At 39.1% G+C, this 16394-nt stretch overlaps 3 protein-coding genes across 3 annotated transcripts; 1 reads left to right on the top strand and 2 right to left on the bottom strand.

Moving 5' to 3' along the window:
* Positions 1–1045: 1045 nt before the first annotated feature.
* On the top strand, positions 1046–1996 carry LOC311581093 (olfactory receptor 51I2-like; the record flags this gene model as incomplete). The annotated part of the gene is made up of 1 exon (XM_084753057.1): positions 1046–1996. One exon carries the CDS (start codon positions 1046–1048, stop codon positions 1994–1996), a length of 951 nt encoding a protein of 316 aa, XP_084609183.1.
* A 3775-nt stretch (positions 1997–5771) lies between these two features.
* Positions 5772–6728, bottom strand: OR51Q1 (olfactory receptor family 51 subfamily Q member 1; the record flags this gene model as incomplete). Its single annotated transcript, XM_084753788.1, has 1 exon — positions 5772–6728. Exon 1 carries the CDS (start codon positions 6717–6719, stop codon positions 5772–5774), a length of 948 nt encoding a protein of 315 aa, XP_084609914.1. The 5' UTR covers positions 6720–6728.
* A 7197-nt stretch (positions 6729–13925) lies between these two features.
* On the bottom strand, positions 13926–14879 carry LOC311581005 (olfactory receptor 51J1-like; the record flags this gene model as incomplete). The annotated part of the gene is made up of 1 exon (XM_084752872.1): positions 13926–14879. One exon carries the CDS (start codon positions 14877–14879, stop codon positions 13926–13928), a length of 954 nt encoding a protein of 317 aa, XP_084608998.1.
* Between the last annotated feature and the right edge of the window lie 1515 nt (positions 14880–16394).

Below are 16394 nucleotides of genomic sequence, written 5' to 3'. Positions count from 1 at the left end.
GGATGTGTGGACAATATTTTGTCAACAATGGGTAGTCATGAAGGATTCATACATAGGTCTACTCTTTTAAAATTTTTTTTATTAATTTATTCATATTACATCTCAATTGTTAGCCCATCACTTGTATCCTCCTATTCCTCCCTCCCTCCCTCCCCATAGGTCTACTCTTGTGAAAGAATAAATGCAAGGCTGGAATTTCCTCAGCTTGCATATCGATTACATCTGTGTCATCCCGTCTTCTTGTTTACATTTATTTTGTTGCAAATTTGATTTACTGTGATATCTTCCATCCACTAGGTTACATTATATCAAGCCACATTACATAATTCTGAACTTTAGGATTTCCATGCTGTGAGCGGTCCTTTGATGGCCGGTTGAGCCACTTCATTTGCATCATCACTAAGGCCATGGATACTCAGTCAAATCTCATTTTGCAGCACTGCAGCATCGATAGATTTGCTGAACTCTGTTTTCCATTCAGAGGTAGCTTGTGAATTTACATGTTCACCTGGAACTTGAGTTTCCAGTCTTCTAAAGCCACAGTCTCAGTTTATTCAATGTATGGCTTCCTGCCTGGAAAAGAGTGAGAATCCATCGGTCTGATTACTTACCTATATATTCTTGTCTTCTTAGATTTACAGTAGCTCAGTGAAAATTTAACTCTGTGATGACTCTAACCTATATCATATTGGGATTCACTTTCATCACCTTAGAAAACCAGAAACCTATCAATATTCTCTACCTTCTGCACATTTAAATGTGAGAATAGTATACCTTCATTTTACAAGTGAACAAACAAAAAAAAGCAATCTCTCATAAGTCTGAGCAACCAGAAATACCTCTTTGACATGCAACAGGTGAGCACTGGGGACTCAGGGGACCAGGAAGGAAGATGAACATGTCTGTTGTATTACTTCACCCACCACCTTTCTTACCCCCTTCTTTAAGTTTTTACAGTGAATACTAACAAGTATGACTCAGCAGGTGTGAGCTAACTTTAGTTTGTTTCACTTTCAGCTGAAGCCTCCTCTCTACTGTTGGAGTCATGGGAACAGAAAACAATGAAACCCTTGATCTCGGGTCAGTCTTCCTGACTGGCATCCCAGGACTGGAGGCCCAACACGGCTGGCTTTCCATTCCCTTCTTCATCATGTACATGGTTGCCGTTGTGGGCAACAGTCTAATCATGGCAGCAGTGAAGGCTGACTCAGCTCTCCATGAGCCAATGTACCTGTTCCTCTCCATGCTTGCTGTCACTGAGGTGGGAGTCTCTGTGTCCACCCTGCCCACTGTTATGGGCATTCTTTGGTTTGATGCCTACAGAATTGACTTTGATGGCTGTTTGGCCCAAATGTTCTTTATTCACACTTTCTCTGGCATGGAGTCAGGAGTCCTGTTGGCTATGAGTTACGACCGTTTTGTAGCCATCTACAACCCTCTGCGCTACACATCCATCCTAACTCTGCCTCGGATCATATCCATGGGTCTGGGTATTACAGTAAAGAGTGTTGCACTCATGGCTCCACTTCCAATTCTTTTAAAACAGCTACCGTATTGTCACATAAATATTCTTTCCCATTCTTATTGTCTCCACTCGGACTTGATCCAATTGCCTTGTGCAGATACCAGGCTGAACAGCATCCTGGGGTTGTCCATTGTCCTGGCCACTTTTGGGCTGGACTCACTGCTCATTGTTGTCTCTTATGGGCTCATTCTTTACACAGTGATGGGTATTGCTTCGGGTGAGGGTCGGAGGAAGGCACTCAACACATGCGTGTCACACATTTGTGCAGTGCTTATATATTACGTGCCTATGATTGGTGTGTCTGTGATGCATCGTGTTGCCAAGCACGCATCGCCAATGGTCCACACACTCATGTCAAGCATATATCTCTTTGTGCCACCAGTGCTCAATCCCATCATATACAGTGTTAAGACGCGTCCAATTCAACAGGGAATTGCCACCTTGTTCTCCTGCAAGAAGGGATTGATCTGAATCACAGACCCAGGGGGGACGGGGGTTTTATTCTTTAATGCAGAAACTCTGGTCATAATCCTCCCACAAGTAAAGTTTTCTGTTACATACTTTGAAAAGGAAAGGAAGGGAGGAATTCAAAGCATCACTCTAAGATTGATTCTGAATCATAAGTGTCATTGTCACATGCATTCCTTCTTACATTTTATTGACATACATGAACATATATGGGTACACAGTCCATTTTCTTCTCTAATTACATATCAAAAGCAGAGACAATAAATCCATCATTTATTCTATCCCAACCCTTAGCCAATAGCCAGTTAGCATTAGTTTTGAGATTTAATGATACTTAAAATAAATAAAAAATTTCATTTTTCTAAAATTCCTAGGGATGAAGTGACCCCTTGATTAAGGATGGTGATTCTGGAAAAGTACCTCTGAATGGGTATATATTTCTGTTTGACCCCAGATATTCATGATATAAACATTTTCTTCCTTATGATAGAACCCTATTTAACTTTGAAAGCTGTCTATTTTTTAACAATAAATTGTATGATAACCTATCTATAAAGCCACTCTGCTATAGAAGGAACCAATTCTTCCTCAATCCCACCATGCCGTGGTCTCCATATGCAGAATTCATGTGTACCTAAAGACTCTGGGATGTACTTTGACTGAGTGATTTCAACTGAGGCATAAAATGCAGCATCAGCTGCCAAGGCATCACACTTTGACATTCTGCCTTCCCCTTTCCTTCCCCCTCCTCAGCCTTCATCAGTTTCAGCATGCTCTGAGGTATCTTCTGTTCTCTTCCCTGAGCTCTCCTCTCAGTCAGTGCCATCAGCATAGGTTTAATTGTTTTTCTATTTCTGTCAGTGGTTTAATAGAAAGCTTTATAAATGGGGAGGGCCATACCCTCACCTCCTAAACCATAATTCCCTTTGTAGAGCTGACTCACAGGTCTAGTACCAGGTCTTTAGCCCCTTTCACCTCAAGGGCCCCAATTGCAATGACAATATTTTCCATTTTGTAGGCTATTCCTTCCAACTCATTTAGTTCACTGGTCACTTTTACACAGTAATTTTTTGAAGCACTTATTTTTTTTTTAGTATTAAAGCGCTTGTGAATTTTTCCTTACCTACAAGCTTCTGTGAGATACAAACATAATTACGCCTTCATAAATTGTACAAATAAAGCTTCATTTAGTGCTACAGAAATTATACTATTTTTCTAGGACATAAATCCATCACAAACCTTTTGATATTTCTTGCATCTTAATTTTTCTTTGTAAATTACAGAACATTCATATTTTCTACCACACTGCGAATGTAAATATTTTTCAAGAATTATCCAAAGGCTCATGTGTCTGATAGATATGATAGATAGATAAGGTAAAATAGTTGAAGTACTAATTTTGCTTTGAACAGCAATTAAAAGGATGTGTTTATTCTCTAAGACAACAAAAAAATCTGTCTAGCTTCAGTAATTTTAAATTGCTAGCTAATATTTTATAATAAATGTATGTAGTTAGTAAGAGCTCATTTTCAGAGATATAGTAGGTTTACAATCATTCATCATATATTTCATATTTCTAAATATATAATGCTTTCACAATGATGTCAGTGATTTGAGAATATAGTCACTAACAAATATTTTCATCAACACATTAGTTGCTGCTGACTCATTTTTTAATTTTGCCTCCAACAAAGTTTAGACTGTGAAATACATTTTTGTGTTTAAAATTTTTAATGTTTATTCTATTATAAGCATATGTGACAAGACATACATACAGAATACATACATAAATACATATTTAAGTATATACTTCCAAAATAGATATTCTGTACTATTTTAAAGGAGCCCATGAATTTAAAAGAGACCAAGTCAGGTATATAGGAGGGTTTGGAAAGAGAAAAGGGAAAGGAGGGATGATGTAACAATAATCTCAGAAAATGAAAAAAGTTTTAAAAAACTGAAAAACGCATTTAGTATACAATATATGTAAAAAATAGAAGGTTTAAAATATGTACATTACATGTAAAAAATCTGGGTAGGAACTGGTCTCTTAATGAGTTGACTGGATTTTGATCTCAGGTAAATATCTGTTAACAGATGAGATGCAGGTCAGCCTGCATTTTACTTCTCTTTTTCCTGTAAATTTAATACTAGAAAGCTTGGTAATAGAAACTAGACGGTGGCATCAGCATTGTTCCGTTACTGCCCAGAGTCATTGCTTAGTGGATGCTTCTAGACCCAAATCACACAATTTGCATGAAAGCTGTGCATGGAGTGAGGCAAATTCTTCCTCATACTTTAGTTTCTCCAAACTCCCAGATTCTTAAACTTACTTCACCTCAGCTCTTGGTAAGTCGTGTTCATTTGTCTTTCCATACAGCACCAACATCTGGGTCTTATTTTTCTTTAATTGATCTCCTAGTCTATGAAGTTTTCTCCATTATTATGGTTTGAAATTATATAAAACTTTGAGTTGAATTAAATTCTATCATTTACTATTGAAAGAGGCATGGAAAGACTATGGCTTTAGTGTGCATGCTCATATATTATAATTTTTTTGTTTGTAAAGCAAAATCACCTACTTTACCATATGTTCAAGACACCATGAAGAAGAAAAAGCTTTATATTTTAAAAATGTTGTTCACTTCTCAGCAGAGACCATAAAATCTAGAAAGACCTGGGCAGAGGTCTTCCAAACCCTAGGAGACCAGACTACTGTACCCAGCGAAACTTTCGATAACCATACATGAAGAAAACAAGATATTCCATGACAAAAGCAAATTCAAACAGTACCCATCCACAAATCCAACCCTATAGAAGGTACTAGAGGGGAAACTCCAACCCAAAGTGGCAAACTACAACCAGGATAACACAGGAAACAGACAACTTCGGTGTAGGAAAACATAACCAGACAAACACACAAACACTCTTCCGCAACCAACATCAAAATCAAAGGACTTAACAGTCACTGGTCATTAATGTCTCTCAACATCACTGGTCTCAATTCTCCAATAAAAAGACATAGACTAACAGAATAGATGCATAAATAAGACCCAACAGTCTTCTGCATTCAAGAAACGCACCTCAACCACAAGGATAGACATTACCTCAGGGTAAAAGGCAGGAGAAAGGTATTCCAAGCAAACAGACACAAGAAGCAAGCTGGTGTAGCCATTCTGATATCCAATAAAATAAGACTTTCAACCAAAATAAATAAAAAAAGATGAAGGAGGACACTTCATACTCATCAAAGGAAAATTCAACCAAGATGACACAACAATTCTGAAAATCTATGCCCCCAATACAAGGGCACCCACATTTGTAAAAGAAATATTAATAAAGCTTAAACCACACATCAATCCCCAAACATTAATAATGGGAGACTTTAACAAGCTAAACCCAGAAATAATGACACTAACCAATGTCATGAATCAACGGGATCTAACAGTATCTACAGAACTTTTCACCCAAACACAAAAGATTATACCTTCTTTTCAGCACCTCATGGACCCTTCTCCAAAATTGACCGTGTAGTAGGTCACAAAGCAAGCATCGATAGATACAAGAAGATTGAAATAATACCTTGTTATCCTATCAGTAACCATGGACTAAAGCTAAGACTTCAACAACAACAGAAATAACACAAAGCCTAACACACATGTGTGTTAGCTGTGTCTTATAAAGCAACTGTTCCATTACACATCTTTGCTACATACAATTTTATGGAGGTAATATTTGTGCTCGACATAAAATTATTCCTTTCAATATAAACCAGTCTTCAGTGCACTTTTCTCTGCAAAAGGAGGTGAATGATTCCCTGGCGGATCTGCCTGGTTTTGACACTGTAAATGATGGGGTTCATCACAGGAGGTGCCAGCAGGTAGATATTAGCCATGAGAACATGGACCAGTGGAGAGGCATGCTTGGCAAAGCGGTGAGTCATAGACACACCGACCATGGGGACATAGAGAACCAGAACAGCCAGCATATGAGACAGACAGTTATTGAGAGCCCGGAGTCGCTCAGTCCACGTGGCTGTGTTCAAGATACTTTTCAGGATAAGTGCGTAGGAGACTCCAATGAGCAGAGGGTCCAATACAATAACGAGCAGGACCAGAGCAAATCCATACCAGCTGTTGACCCTGATGTCAGCACAGACCAGGTGAATCATGTCCTGGTGGAGGCAGTAGGAGTGAGAAAGAAGGTGGGAACGGCAGAAGGGCAGGCGCTTGAGTAAGAAAAGGGAGGGAAGGACAGCCAAGACACAGCGGCAAATGATGGCCAACCCAATTCTACCGATGACCTCGTTGGTGAGGATGGAGGCATAGTGGAGAGGGCGGCAGATGGCCACATAACGGTCAAAGGACATGGCCAATAGAACTGATGATTCCATAAAGGAGAACCCATGGAGGAAGAAGAACTGAGCAAAGCAGGCCTCAAAGCTGATTTCCCGAATGTTGAACCAGAGGAGCTGCATGACAGTGGGCAGCGTGGTGAGAGTGAGACCCAGGTCAGTGAGGGCCAGCATGGAGAGGAAGAGGTACATGGGCTGGTGGAGAGCTGGCTCCGTGCGGATGACACTGAGGATGGTGGTGTTGCCCATGATGGAGATGGTGTAGAGGCAGAAGAAGGGGATGGAGATCCAGAGATGGATAGCCTCAAATCCAGGGATGCCAGTGAGGATGAAGTAGAAAGGATTGTGAGTGGTATTAGTTCCTTCTGTCATGCTTGCTGGACGCAACGTACAGAATCTGCATTCCACATTAAGAACAGCATTAATATGATAGCATTGCTCATTCAATCAGTACAATCAAGAAGTATACTCTATAGATTGTGCCTGAGAAATGCCATACTGAGTCATCCAACAGCCAGAAGTCAAACACTGAGGATTCTTCTTCCATGCATCCCTATCCAAGATACTCTCATTTCTTTCAACTTGTACTTCTTCAGCTGTGCGCTCAAATTGAGCTATATATTTCCTCTTGTAATATGTACTCTGATGACTGTTCTATCTGCCTATGTACCTATACATATATTTTTACCAACGGAAATGGAAATTATTAGGATTTTAAACAAACAAACACAAAAGTTTTATCTCTGGTCTACTTGACTGATGTCACAGAACGTTTGTTGTTGTTGTTAATTTTTTTGTTTTGCACTTTGTGATTTCACTCAGATAAAATAGTGTTTAAATTGGAAACTATCAAGATGATTTCCAGGTCTCTTGCTTCAGCAATTGTGTGGATTAAAATGACATGTATTCCTTTATAGAGCATTGGAGTAGAATGGAAGGGGTGGATTTTGGGTACCAAGAGTTCAGTATTCGTAGGGATAGTCCATGAGAAGTGATGTGGAGATGAGTACTACATAGGCCCAATAAGACAGGGGGAAGTCATGGGAACGTTTCATTGTCAAGTAGCTGAGAATCTGGGAGTTAATATGATAATGTATATCAGAACTTCGGATAAGGAAATTAAAAAGAAAAGGAAGGGAGGAAAGTTTAGATAGGTTAAGATCAATTCATAAGGAAATCTAAAATTTAGTAATGAAATATAAATGGAAGAGGAAGCAAAGAGAGTTTTATGAAAATAACTTTGTAGAGATGTTTCTGTAAAGGAAACATTTACAAAGGCATTTTAGTGTTATTGTTGGGAAGTGAAGCCAGGTAAAGTGGTCTGAGGCGGTAATAAATGAGAAACTTTCAAGAGCCGTGGGGCTCTATATTTCCCTCTAGAGGACTAACGTAGATCTTTAAATCTAACAAGGAATGGGTCTTCATGTTTGGAATGTTCTGAGAACGAAAACTATGATATATTTATCAGGAGAAAACCTACCATTTAATTATGTCTCATAATTATAGAGTATTAGACCCTCATTCACCCTACCATGTACATAAATGCCAAATGTACAACTCTTGGAAAACTTACATAAGAATTTGAACAGCAGCAGCAGCAGCAGCAGCAGCAGCAGCAGCAGCAGCAGCAGCAGCAACAGCAGCACTAGCAGCAGCAACAGCAGAATAAAACTGGGGAAAAACAGAAACAGAAAATTAATGCAGAAATGGAAGTCTTTCGAATCAAAATATTTTGAAGTTTTCCCCTGTAAGTTAATATCTAAAACCTAGAAAATCTGATCCATTAGAAAAAAATAAATGTAGATCCAGTCTGGTCTACAAAGTGAGTTCAGAACAGCCAGTGCTACACAGAGAACCCTGCCTTGAAAAATGAGAGAGAGAGAGAGAGAGAGAGAGAGAGAGAGAGAGAGAGAGAGAGAGAGAGAGAGAAAAGAAGAAGAAGGAGGAGGAGGAGAAGGATGAGGAGGAAGAGGAGGAGGAAGAGAAGGAGGAAGAGAAGGAGGAGGAAAGAAGAGGAGAGAGAGGCAAATATTTAAGAATAAAATTTTCATAACAAAGAAAATTATATAGAAGTTATAGACATCAGTGAGAATTACCAACAGAATAGTAAAGAGTAAGAATGTCCATAAACCACAAAACAAAAGGTAAGTGGCTAAGGCTTGTGAAGCTCTCCTAGTACTGAGTATTAATCATCTTCATTAATAAAATCGTTATTAATATTTAACAACTTAGAAAATATTCTAAACCAAACCATACTCACTAGAGAGGTGTCTCGTTATTTGTAAAAATATAAAGAAATCTGAGACAAATTATGTCGGGTCCTCCACCCCTGGCACTGTGCAAGGACAAGATTGTTCACACAACCAGGACATGACCAGAGCACAGGGGCTCCTTGAGGCTGTCTAGCCTGACTCCAGTACAACAGTTCATCACTCGCTATATTCTGTGCTGGCCCAGGAACTATTTTTGATTTGACTTGTTTTGTTTTGTTGAGACAGGGGTTCTCTGTGTAGCCCTGGCTATCCTGGATTCACTTTGGAGACCAGACTGGCTTTAAACTCAGATATCTGCCTGCCTTGGCCTCCCAAGTGCTAGGGTTAAAGGCACATACCACCACAGTCTGGCTTCCAGGAACTCTTGAACACAGTTTGATACTCTTTACTTTTTCTAGATTGTAGACACACACTCTCTTTTTAAATGTATATGATCTTCCCTTCTGTTTTTATATTTCCACTTGCTTTGGTTGGTCAGTGCAAATATTAATAGAAGAATGTGTTTTATTTTGAAACATTTATGCTCTTGAGCTGACAGAGCTAAATGAAAAAAAAAATACTGAAAGGGACGAGCTGTGTGGAGAAGACCACTGAATGTCAGGAGATCAGACACTGTAACATCCAATCCCCTGATGGTACATGCTATCTTCTGTTCATTCCTTTCATCATTCTTTTTGTTTCCCCAGAACCGTCCTCTTCCACAGATATTTGATAAGCTGTTTGTGAAGCAGAAAAGATGATAGAAATGGGAGATATCATAGAGGAGAAACAGGGCTATCATTCAGTGGAAGCCACATTTCAGGGCAAGATGCTGATGATGCAGACCAACACACACATGTTCTTTGGAGCATGGTATAAGGGGCTCCTGGACCACTCAGCATCAATGAGAGTGTAATAAATCTCTGCATAAATGGCTTCCTGTTTTCTACCTGCTACATGTCCCTCCAGCCTCTGAAAAGGGTGTGCTTAGTCTGTCCCTCCCACCCCCATTTCTGTGGAATGTCCTCTCTTTCAGCCACCAGCCTCTCCTTTTATTGGTATGCATTTCAGGAGTAGTCCAGCCTCATTGAGTACTCACTGTGTTCTTTCAGTGTTCTTTGGTTTCTGTTTTCTGGTCTTTCTGTGGTTTCTGTGGTTTTTATATTACTGAAGATCCTAGGCTGGGATGTAGGACACCAGTGGGGAGATCTCTACAGGATCTTACAGGAATAAGCAGATTGTGTTGTGAGACCTCAGTCCTCAAGGGAGAGGACAGGAATCCTCTTGGAGAGAAGAGGTTTCTTCCCTCTCTGATGAAGCTGGAAATCTGAACATTCAGTTCTGAGGGTGAAGGTTTGGCTCTGCTTGGAAGGGATACTCTGAAAAATTAGTGCAAAGTTCTATAAGGATGGGCTATCATAGGGGTCAAGGGTAGTAGTTAAATTTTAAGTCTTATGCTTGTCAAGGAAGGGGTGTGTTCATTTCTTAGGAGAAATTCCACTGTCTTGAACCTCAGATTTTTCTTCAATTTATTGAAAGAGCTCTTATCATTCAAGTTTAAATTTGGGGTACAAAAATGATTTAAATGAATACCTTATATGCCCACTCATAATGCAACTTTAGAGCAGGGATAAAATGGTCTGAGTTTATTATAAAGACACGAAGAAGGGAAATAAAATTGTTTTGTCTTCAGTGAATGCATACCCCTAGCTTTAAAAAAGAAAACTGAACTGTAGCAACAAATGCAATTGCCAGTAACATCCCTGGTCCATGTGTATCAGATGAAGAAACTGGCACTTGGGGCTGTGATGAGCCCTGAGGTTAAGTAAGAATAGTCTAGCCCCTGTTTTAATGGAGGTTTGTCTCAGTGGAAAGTGGTCTCCTCACACTCTGGCATGAAGGGGCTGTTTATATAAAATAAAAATTATGTTCACATAGTTCATGTAGTTAAGAACAATAACAAGTGTAATAAAATTGAGAGACAGCCTCGTATTTGTCATATGGGCAAAATTCAAGAATAATAAAAGACTGGTTGGCAAGTAAATGGGCAGGATTTCTTTGGGGGATAATGACACTGCTTTACCTACCAAAATGATAAATTTATAGAAATCTTTACTTAGCAATTCCATCTCCAAAAATTACATTTACATCTGTATTTAGCCACATGAAAATTGACACATACATATATATGAGAACTTTTGACCACAATACTATTTATAAGACTATATAGACACAAATACCCTGGAAACCTACACATACATTCTGATAAGAACAATACACTAGAATTCAATGAATAAAACATATGGAAATAAAAATACATGCCAAAGCTTTTCATATACTGACTATGAGTTATCTCCAAGATGTACACATACATTAAATATTGAGTAGAGGACAAGACACATTTTCAATTGAAAACAGCATCAGAGGCAAATGACTCTTCCTTTACAGTGATCCGCAGAAGTAGCTGTTGAATACACTGTATTTGATTTCTCCCCCAGGAAGGATGGCTCTCTCCTCAGAGTGGAGGGGATGTGTTGAGTGTCACCTACAGATATCTGACTTAGGAATCTTGTGTAACTTTACTTATTTCCTAATTACTTTAGGTGGTTCTATGTAGTACAGGTGGGTCTCAAAAACTCACTGGAACTGAGGATGACCTTGAACTTCTGTTTTTCCTGTCTCAGCTTCCCAAGTGATGTAATAACAAGTTTACACCACCACACCACATTTTATAAGGCTAGAGAGGGCGTGAACCCAGGACTTTATGAATGTTGAGCAAACACTCTACCAACTGAGCTATATCACTAGACACCAGGAGACTTTATTTAGTCTGCATTTCTCCCAATCCAGTGGCAATAAGCTGTGACTTAGATTTTCATTGTAAAAGATTTTTTGTTTTTTATAATTATAGATCTAACATGCACATAATTTATTACATATATAATATATACATATAAACACATAAATATGGAAATATAATAATTTGAGGTGCTTTTTTATGTTTGGACAGATAAAACAGAATTATTGAAATGTAGACAAAAGTAAATATATTTGATATGCATCTCTGTTAGGAGACTCAGAGTTTCAACATCCTCAGATATTTGGGTATCTATAGTAAGGAGCCTGGATATTTATCATGTAAACTCCAGAAATGAAAGTCAACTGATAACATTTTCATTTTTTACTACATTTTTGACAACCTGAACCCACTATCTTCTTTGTATCATTTTAATGTGGAATGCTTTTGTCCGGATTCCCTAAAGATATCCCCTTCGATTTTTGTGACCCAGGAAACAACCTCTTTTGTCTTGCTCTGGCTCTCTATGAGAAGGTCCTTCCCGTGGGTTTGCCAGTTTGACTTCTCTTCACAACTTTAAACCACTGTCCTCAACAGCGTTCCAATGCCAGAATGTGGCTGTGAATCCGGCCTGCACTCTTAGGCAACGGTAGATTCCCAGTTCAGAGTGTATATGAGCATGGCAAATGGAAACTTGGAGTTCACATCACAAGCATAACTTCTAATGGAAGTCCTTGTCAGTCATCACAGTCCTTAAAATTCAAGATGGAAGCAAGATTTTAAGTGTTTAAAACTCAAATTCAAAAGCTTCTTTTATCTGTGCATACTCATATGTTAGATAATATAAATTCTGACAAAAAATAATTCTAACGTCGTTCTAGGAAGTACAAAGCATGGCAAAGATAGAAAATCTATGGAGAAAATACTTGTCAGCTCCATGAGTGAAGAAACCTGGTCTCTTTTGTCACCACTCAGTCTTGATGGTCTGGACTTGTGTTCTGTACATTCTATTTGGCCAAATTACAATAATAGCAAAATGTTTGAGTTCTTGCACCATTGACATATGCTAAGTGTTAATAGTTGTTATTCTGAGGTCTGTCCCAGCTAGAGGGCAATAGTAGCTCTTGGTTCTATATGATTGAATAAGATACTAAGAAGAAGCATTAGATTTTTATATGAAGAATAAACATGTTAATGTTACCTGAAGTAGTGTATTTACTACATATTGTCCCTCAATAATCTTGATTCACACTCTATTTAATTATTTAAAGTATCTGTAGAGTCACTATTTTCCATCTTTTAGAAATTGAACAGCAGTTTTTCTGACACTGTTTTTTTCTGATGCTAAATAGTTTTTTCCTTCGACTTTTGGGTTTTGAGATGCTAATGAGAAAAAAAGTCTGTACTGTGAAAGGAATTTCATATAGTATTTGCTAGAGTCATTTTTGCATGATAGAGACATTGAATATGATTCTTAGAAAACAAATGTTATGAATTTAGAAAATATGCAGCCTTATAAATTAAAAAGTAAGCATAATTTTATCCTCACATTAAACTCTCCAGTGACAGTGATGTCATAGTGTTCTGTAGAAACACCAACTCAGGTGCTTTAGTAATAATCTCCTGTACACTATTGATTTTTTACAAAGCCAATAAAAATATTTATAAAGTAAAAAAAAAGTATCTGTAGAGTCATATTCAGCAATATAGAAAATATACAATGAGGAAGCCTGTTTCTCTACATCTGTGTAGAACAACATCAATATCTTGTATAAAGTATAAGATTTATAATTTTAGAGAACTCTGGTGTGGGGCCCTGGTGAAGAGTGCTAAATGACACATCAACGCCTGAGTGAGGAACCTCTTTGAACTGCCTGGACCTCAAGGCTCAGTTTACCTACTGTGGAATTCAGAGATTCAAGAGGATGAAATACTGATTATTTTCTCCCTTCCTAGTGTAGGGAGTGCAACGGGTTTCTCAGGTATCTTTCAAATATCAGTTTCAGTTTTCTAATGAAGAATGAGATGTTTTAAAGAGACAATCATTTCTGCATTTCTGCCCCAGCTTTGCAAGATAATGTATTTAGGCATGCATGCCAGACAACATGGCAAATTATTCCAACGATTTTGTGAATCAATCCATCACACACACACAAAATCCATGTCTACTTCTTATTCTATTTTAGTTCATTATAATATTCTAATTCCCTTCTACTAGGTGCTTGGCTTTAAAAATATTTATTTAAAAAATTGTAAGTTTATTTGTCTTTTTGAAGTACACATACCAATGGAGGCCAGAGGCATCTTATCCCTTTTGACTTGGAGTTGAAGACAGTTGTGAGCTGTCCAGTGAGCTGCTGGAAACAGAGCATGGGTTCTGTATGTTAGCAGTTTGCGCCCTTTCCCACCAACCGTCTCCACAGCTCCTAGATATCGAGCCTGAAGATTACATCAGTTACAGAACATAAACTGAGATGACATGTGACTACAGAAACCAACTAACCTACCCCATTTTTAAAATGTCCTCCGCTAGACTCTGAGCCTCTTCTCTGACAGCAGTCGGACAATGCCACGGCGGATCTCCTTGGTCTTAATGCTGTAGACAATGGGATTGATGACAGGCGGAAAGAAGAGGTATGCGTTGGCCATCATGGTTTGTAGTAGAGGAGACACATGATGTGCAAAGCGATGGACCATAGACAAGCCAATCATCGGAACATAATAAGCAAGCACAGCACAGACATGTGAGCCACATGTGTTGAGCGCCTTCTTCCTCCCTTCTCCAGTGGCAATGCCAAGTACAGTATGGAGTATAAGCCCATAGGACACCACAATGAGCAATGAATCTAGCCCAAAAGTGGAGGTAACAATGAAAAGTCCATAGATATTGTTGATAGAAATGTCCCCACAAGGCAGATGGATAAGGTTGGGATGGAGACAGTAGGAATGAGAGAGGGCATTATGGCCACAGAAGGGCAGTCTCCTTAATAGTATAGGCAATGGGGCCATTAGTATAATGCTTTTCAGTCCAATGCCAGCTCCTGTGCCAAAGATGCGAGGCAGTGTCAAGATAGTTGTATAACGAAGTGGGCTGTAGATGGCCACAAAGCGGTCCACAGACATGGCCAGTAACACAGCTGACTCCATAATGGAGAAAGAATGGATGAAAAACATTTGGAGAAGGCATGCTTCAAAGGTAATCTCTGAAGTATCAAAAAGGAAGATACCTAGCACTGTTGGTAGAGTGGAGGCAGAGACACCAACCTCGGCCAATGCCAGCATGGCAAGAAAAAGATACATGGGCTGGTGCAGGGAAGCATCTGTTCTGATGACGTGAAGGATGGTGCCATTCCCAAGGAAGATGATGATGTACATCAGGCAGAAAGGGATGGCTATCCAGATGTGCTTTGTCTCCAGCCCTGGGATGCCAACCAAAATGAATGTTGTAGGTAAGAATCCCACAGAGCTATTGGAATTCTTCATGTTGAAATCTCATCCCGTGGGGGCAGTGCCACCTCAAAAGTGAGAAAAAAAGCTAGTGAAATTATATTATGTTGGGGAAAGAAAATCATTGGGCATTAGGAAAAGAGAAGAAGAAATCAAATTTTGATCCATGTGACCAAATATCTCCTTTTTGGAAATTGATAGATGATCCTATGCAGATCTTTTCATTGTGAAGGAGTTTCTGTCTCTGTCACAAAGAAATTATAGATGGAAAATATGCAACCCCAACTGCAGTATACCTTAGATCAGCTAAGAGGAAAATGATCGTCCAAACCTTTTGCAGGTTTTAATTGTGAACTTTGTAGATAACAACACTGTATGCAATGTCAAAGGGATGAACATGCCTGTCAGAGAGAAAAAAAAATCAAACCACTGGTACAGTCGTGTGGCACAGCATTTTGATGAACACAGAATTAAGGCATTGAGAAAAATGGGAACTGTGGCTATAGAGGGATATCAAATGATAGCAATGAAAAAGCACTCCTCTCACTCTCCTCCTGCATATAGGATGCTTGGTACTTATCACTCTCTGATGCAGTTTAACTCAACAGATATCAGATTTGGGAAAGGTCTGTATGGTGAGCTATGCTGCAATTTAAGGTGGAGAGATCAAATGAATGATGTCAGCAAAAAGTGCTCTCTCTCTCTCTGTCTCTCTGTCTCTCTGTCTCTCTCTGTCTCTCTCTCTCTCTCTCTCTCTCTCTCTCTCTCTCTCTCTCTCACAGACACACACATACACACACATCAGAATGTGTTAAAACACAAACCTCAACAGTTGGCTTCTTAAGGGGACCACACCTCAAGAAGCTTGACACTGGCCAGTCCTGGCAGAATCTGTGAAGAAGGAGCCCTCTTTCTTTATTTTCATATGCTCGTGGTCTCTGTTGATTTTGGTTTCTGTTGCCCTTGCATTTTTGCTCCTTTCTCATCCCTGTTCTCCCATTTGCACAGTGACGCAGGGACAGGTGTTCTTGAAGGAGATCTTAACAGTTGGACTCCTGAGTTCAGTATGTGTCATCTAGCTGTGAAGACGAAAAATAAACAGGATAGTGTAAAATAACAATCGAAAATGTCAGCAGAAAGACAAGAATATGATACACTGAGTCCCACAGTCCTAGAACAGGACACAGTGGAGGGTGACTCCTCTGTGAAGTGCATCTTTTCTTACTTGTATGCATATTTGTTTCCCCACAGCTAAAGACAGCAGCATTAGCTGGGTGCTGTGGCACACGCCTTTAATCGCAGCACTCAGGAGGCAGAGGCAGGTGGATCTTTTTGAGTTCGAGGCCAGTCTGCTCTACAGAGCAAGTTTCGGGACCAGGACAGCCATGGCTATACAGAGAAATCCTGTTTCAAACAAAACAAAACAAACAAAAACAAACAAACAACCAAACAAAAAACAGCAGCATTACTTATTAGCTGCCTCAGACATTGGATTTGAGTATTTATCATAAACTTTTAGCAACAAGCAAATGTTAGCGTTTTCTCCTCATA

Source organism: Acomys minous (genome assembly GCF_964271855.1).
Source record: "Acomys minous genome assembly, chromosome: 2".
In the NCBI taxonomy this organism is placed as follows: domain Eukaryota; kingdom Metazoa; phylum Chordata; class Mammalia; order Rodentia; family Muridae; genus Acomys; species Acomys minous.
This window is presented reverse-complemented; position numbering and strand designations above follow the sequence as displayed.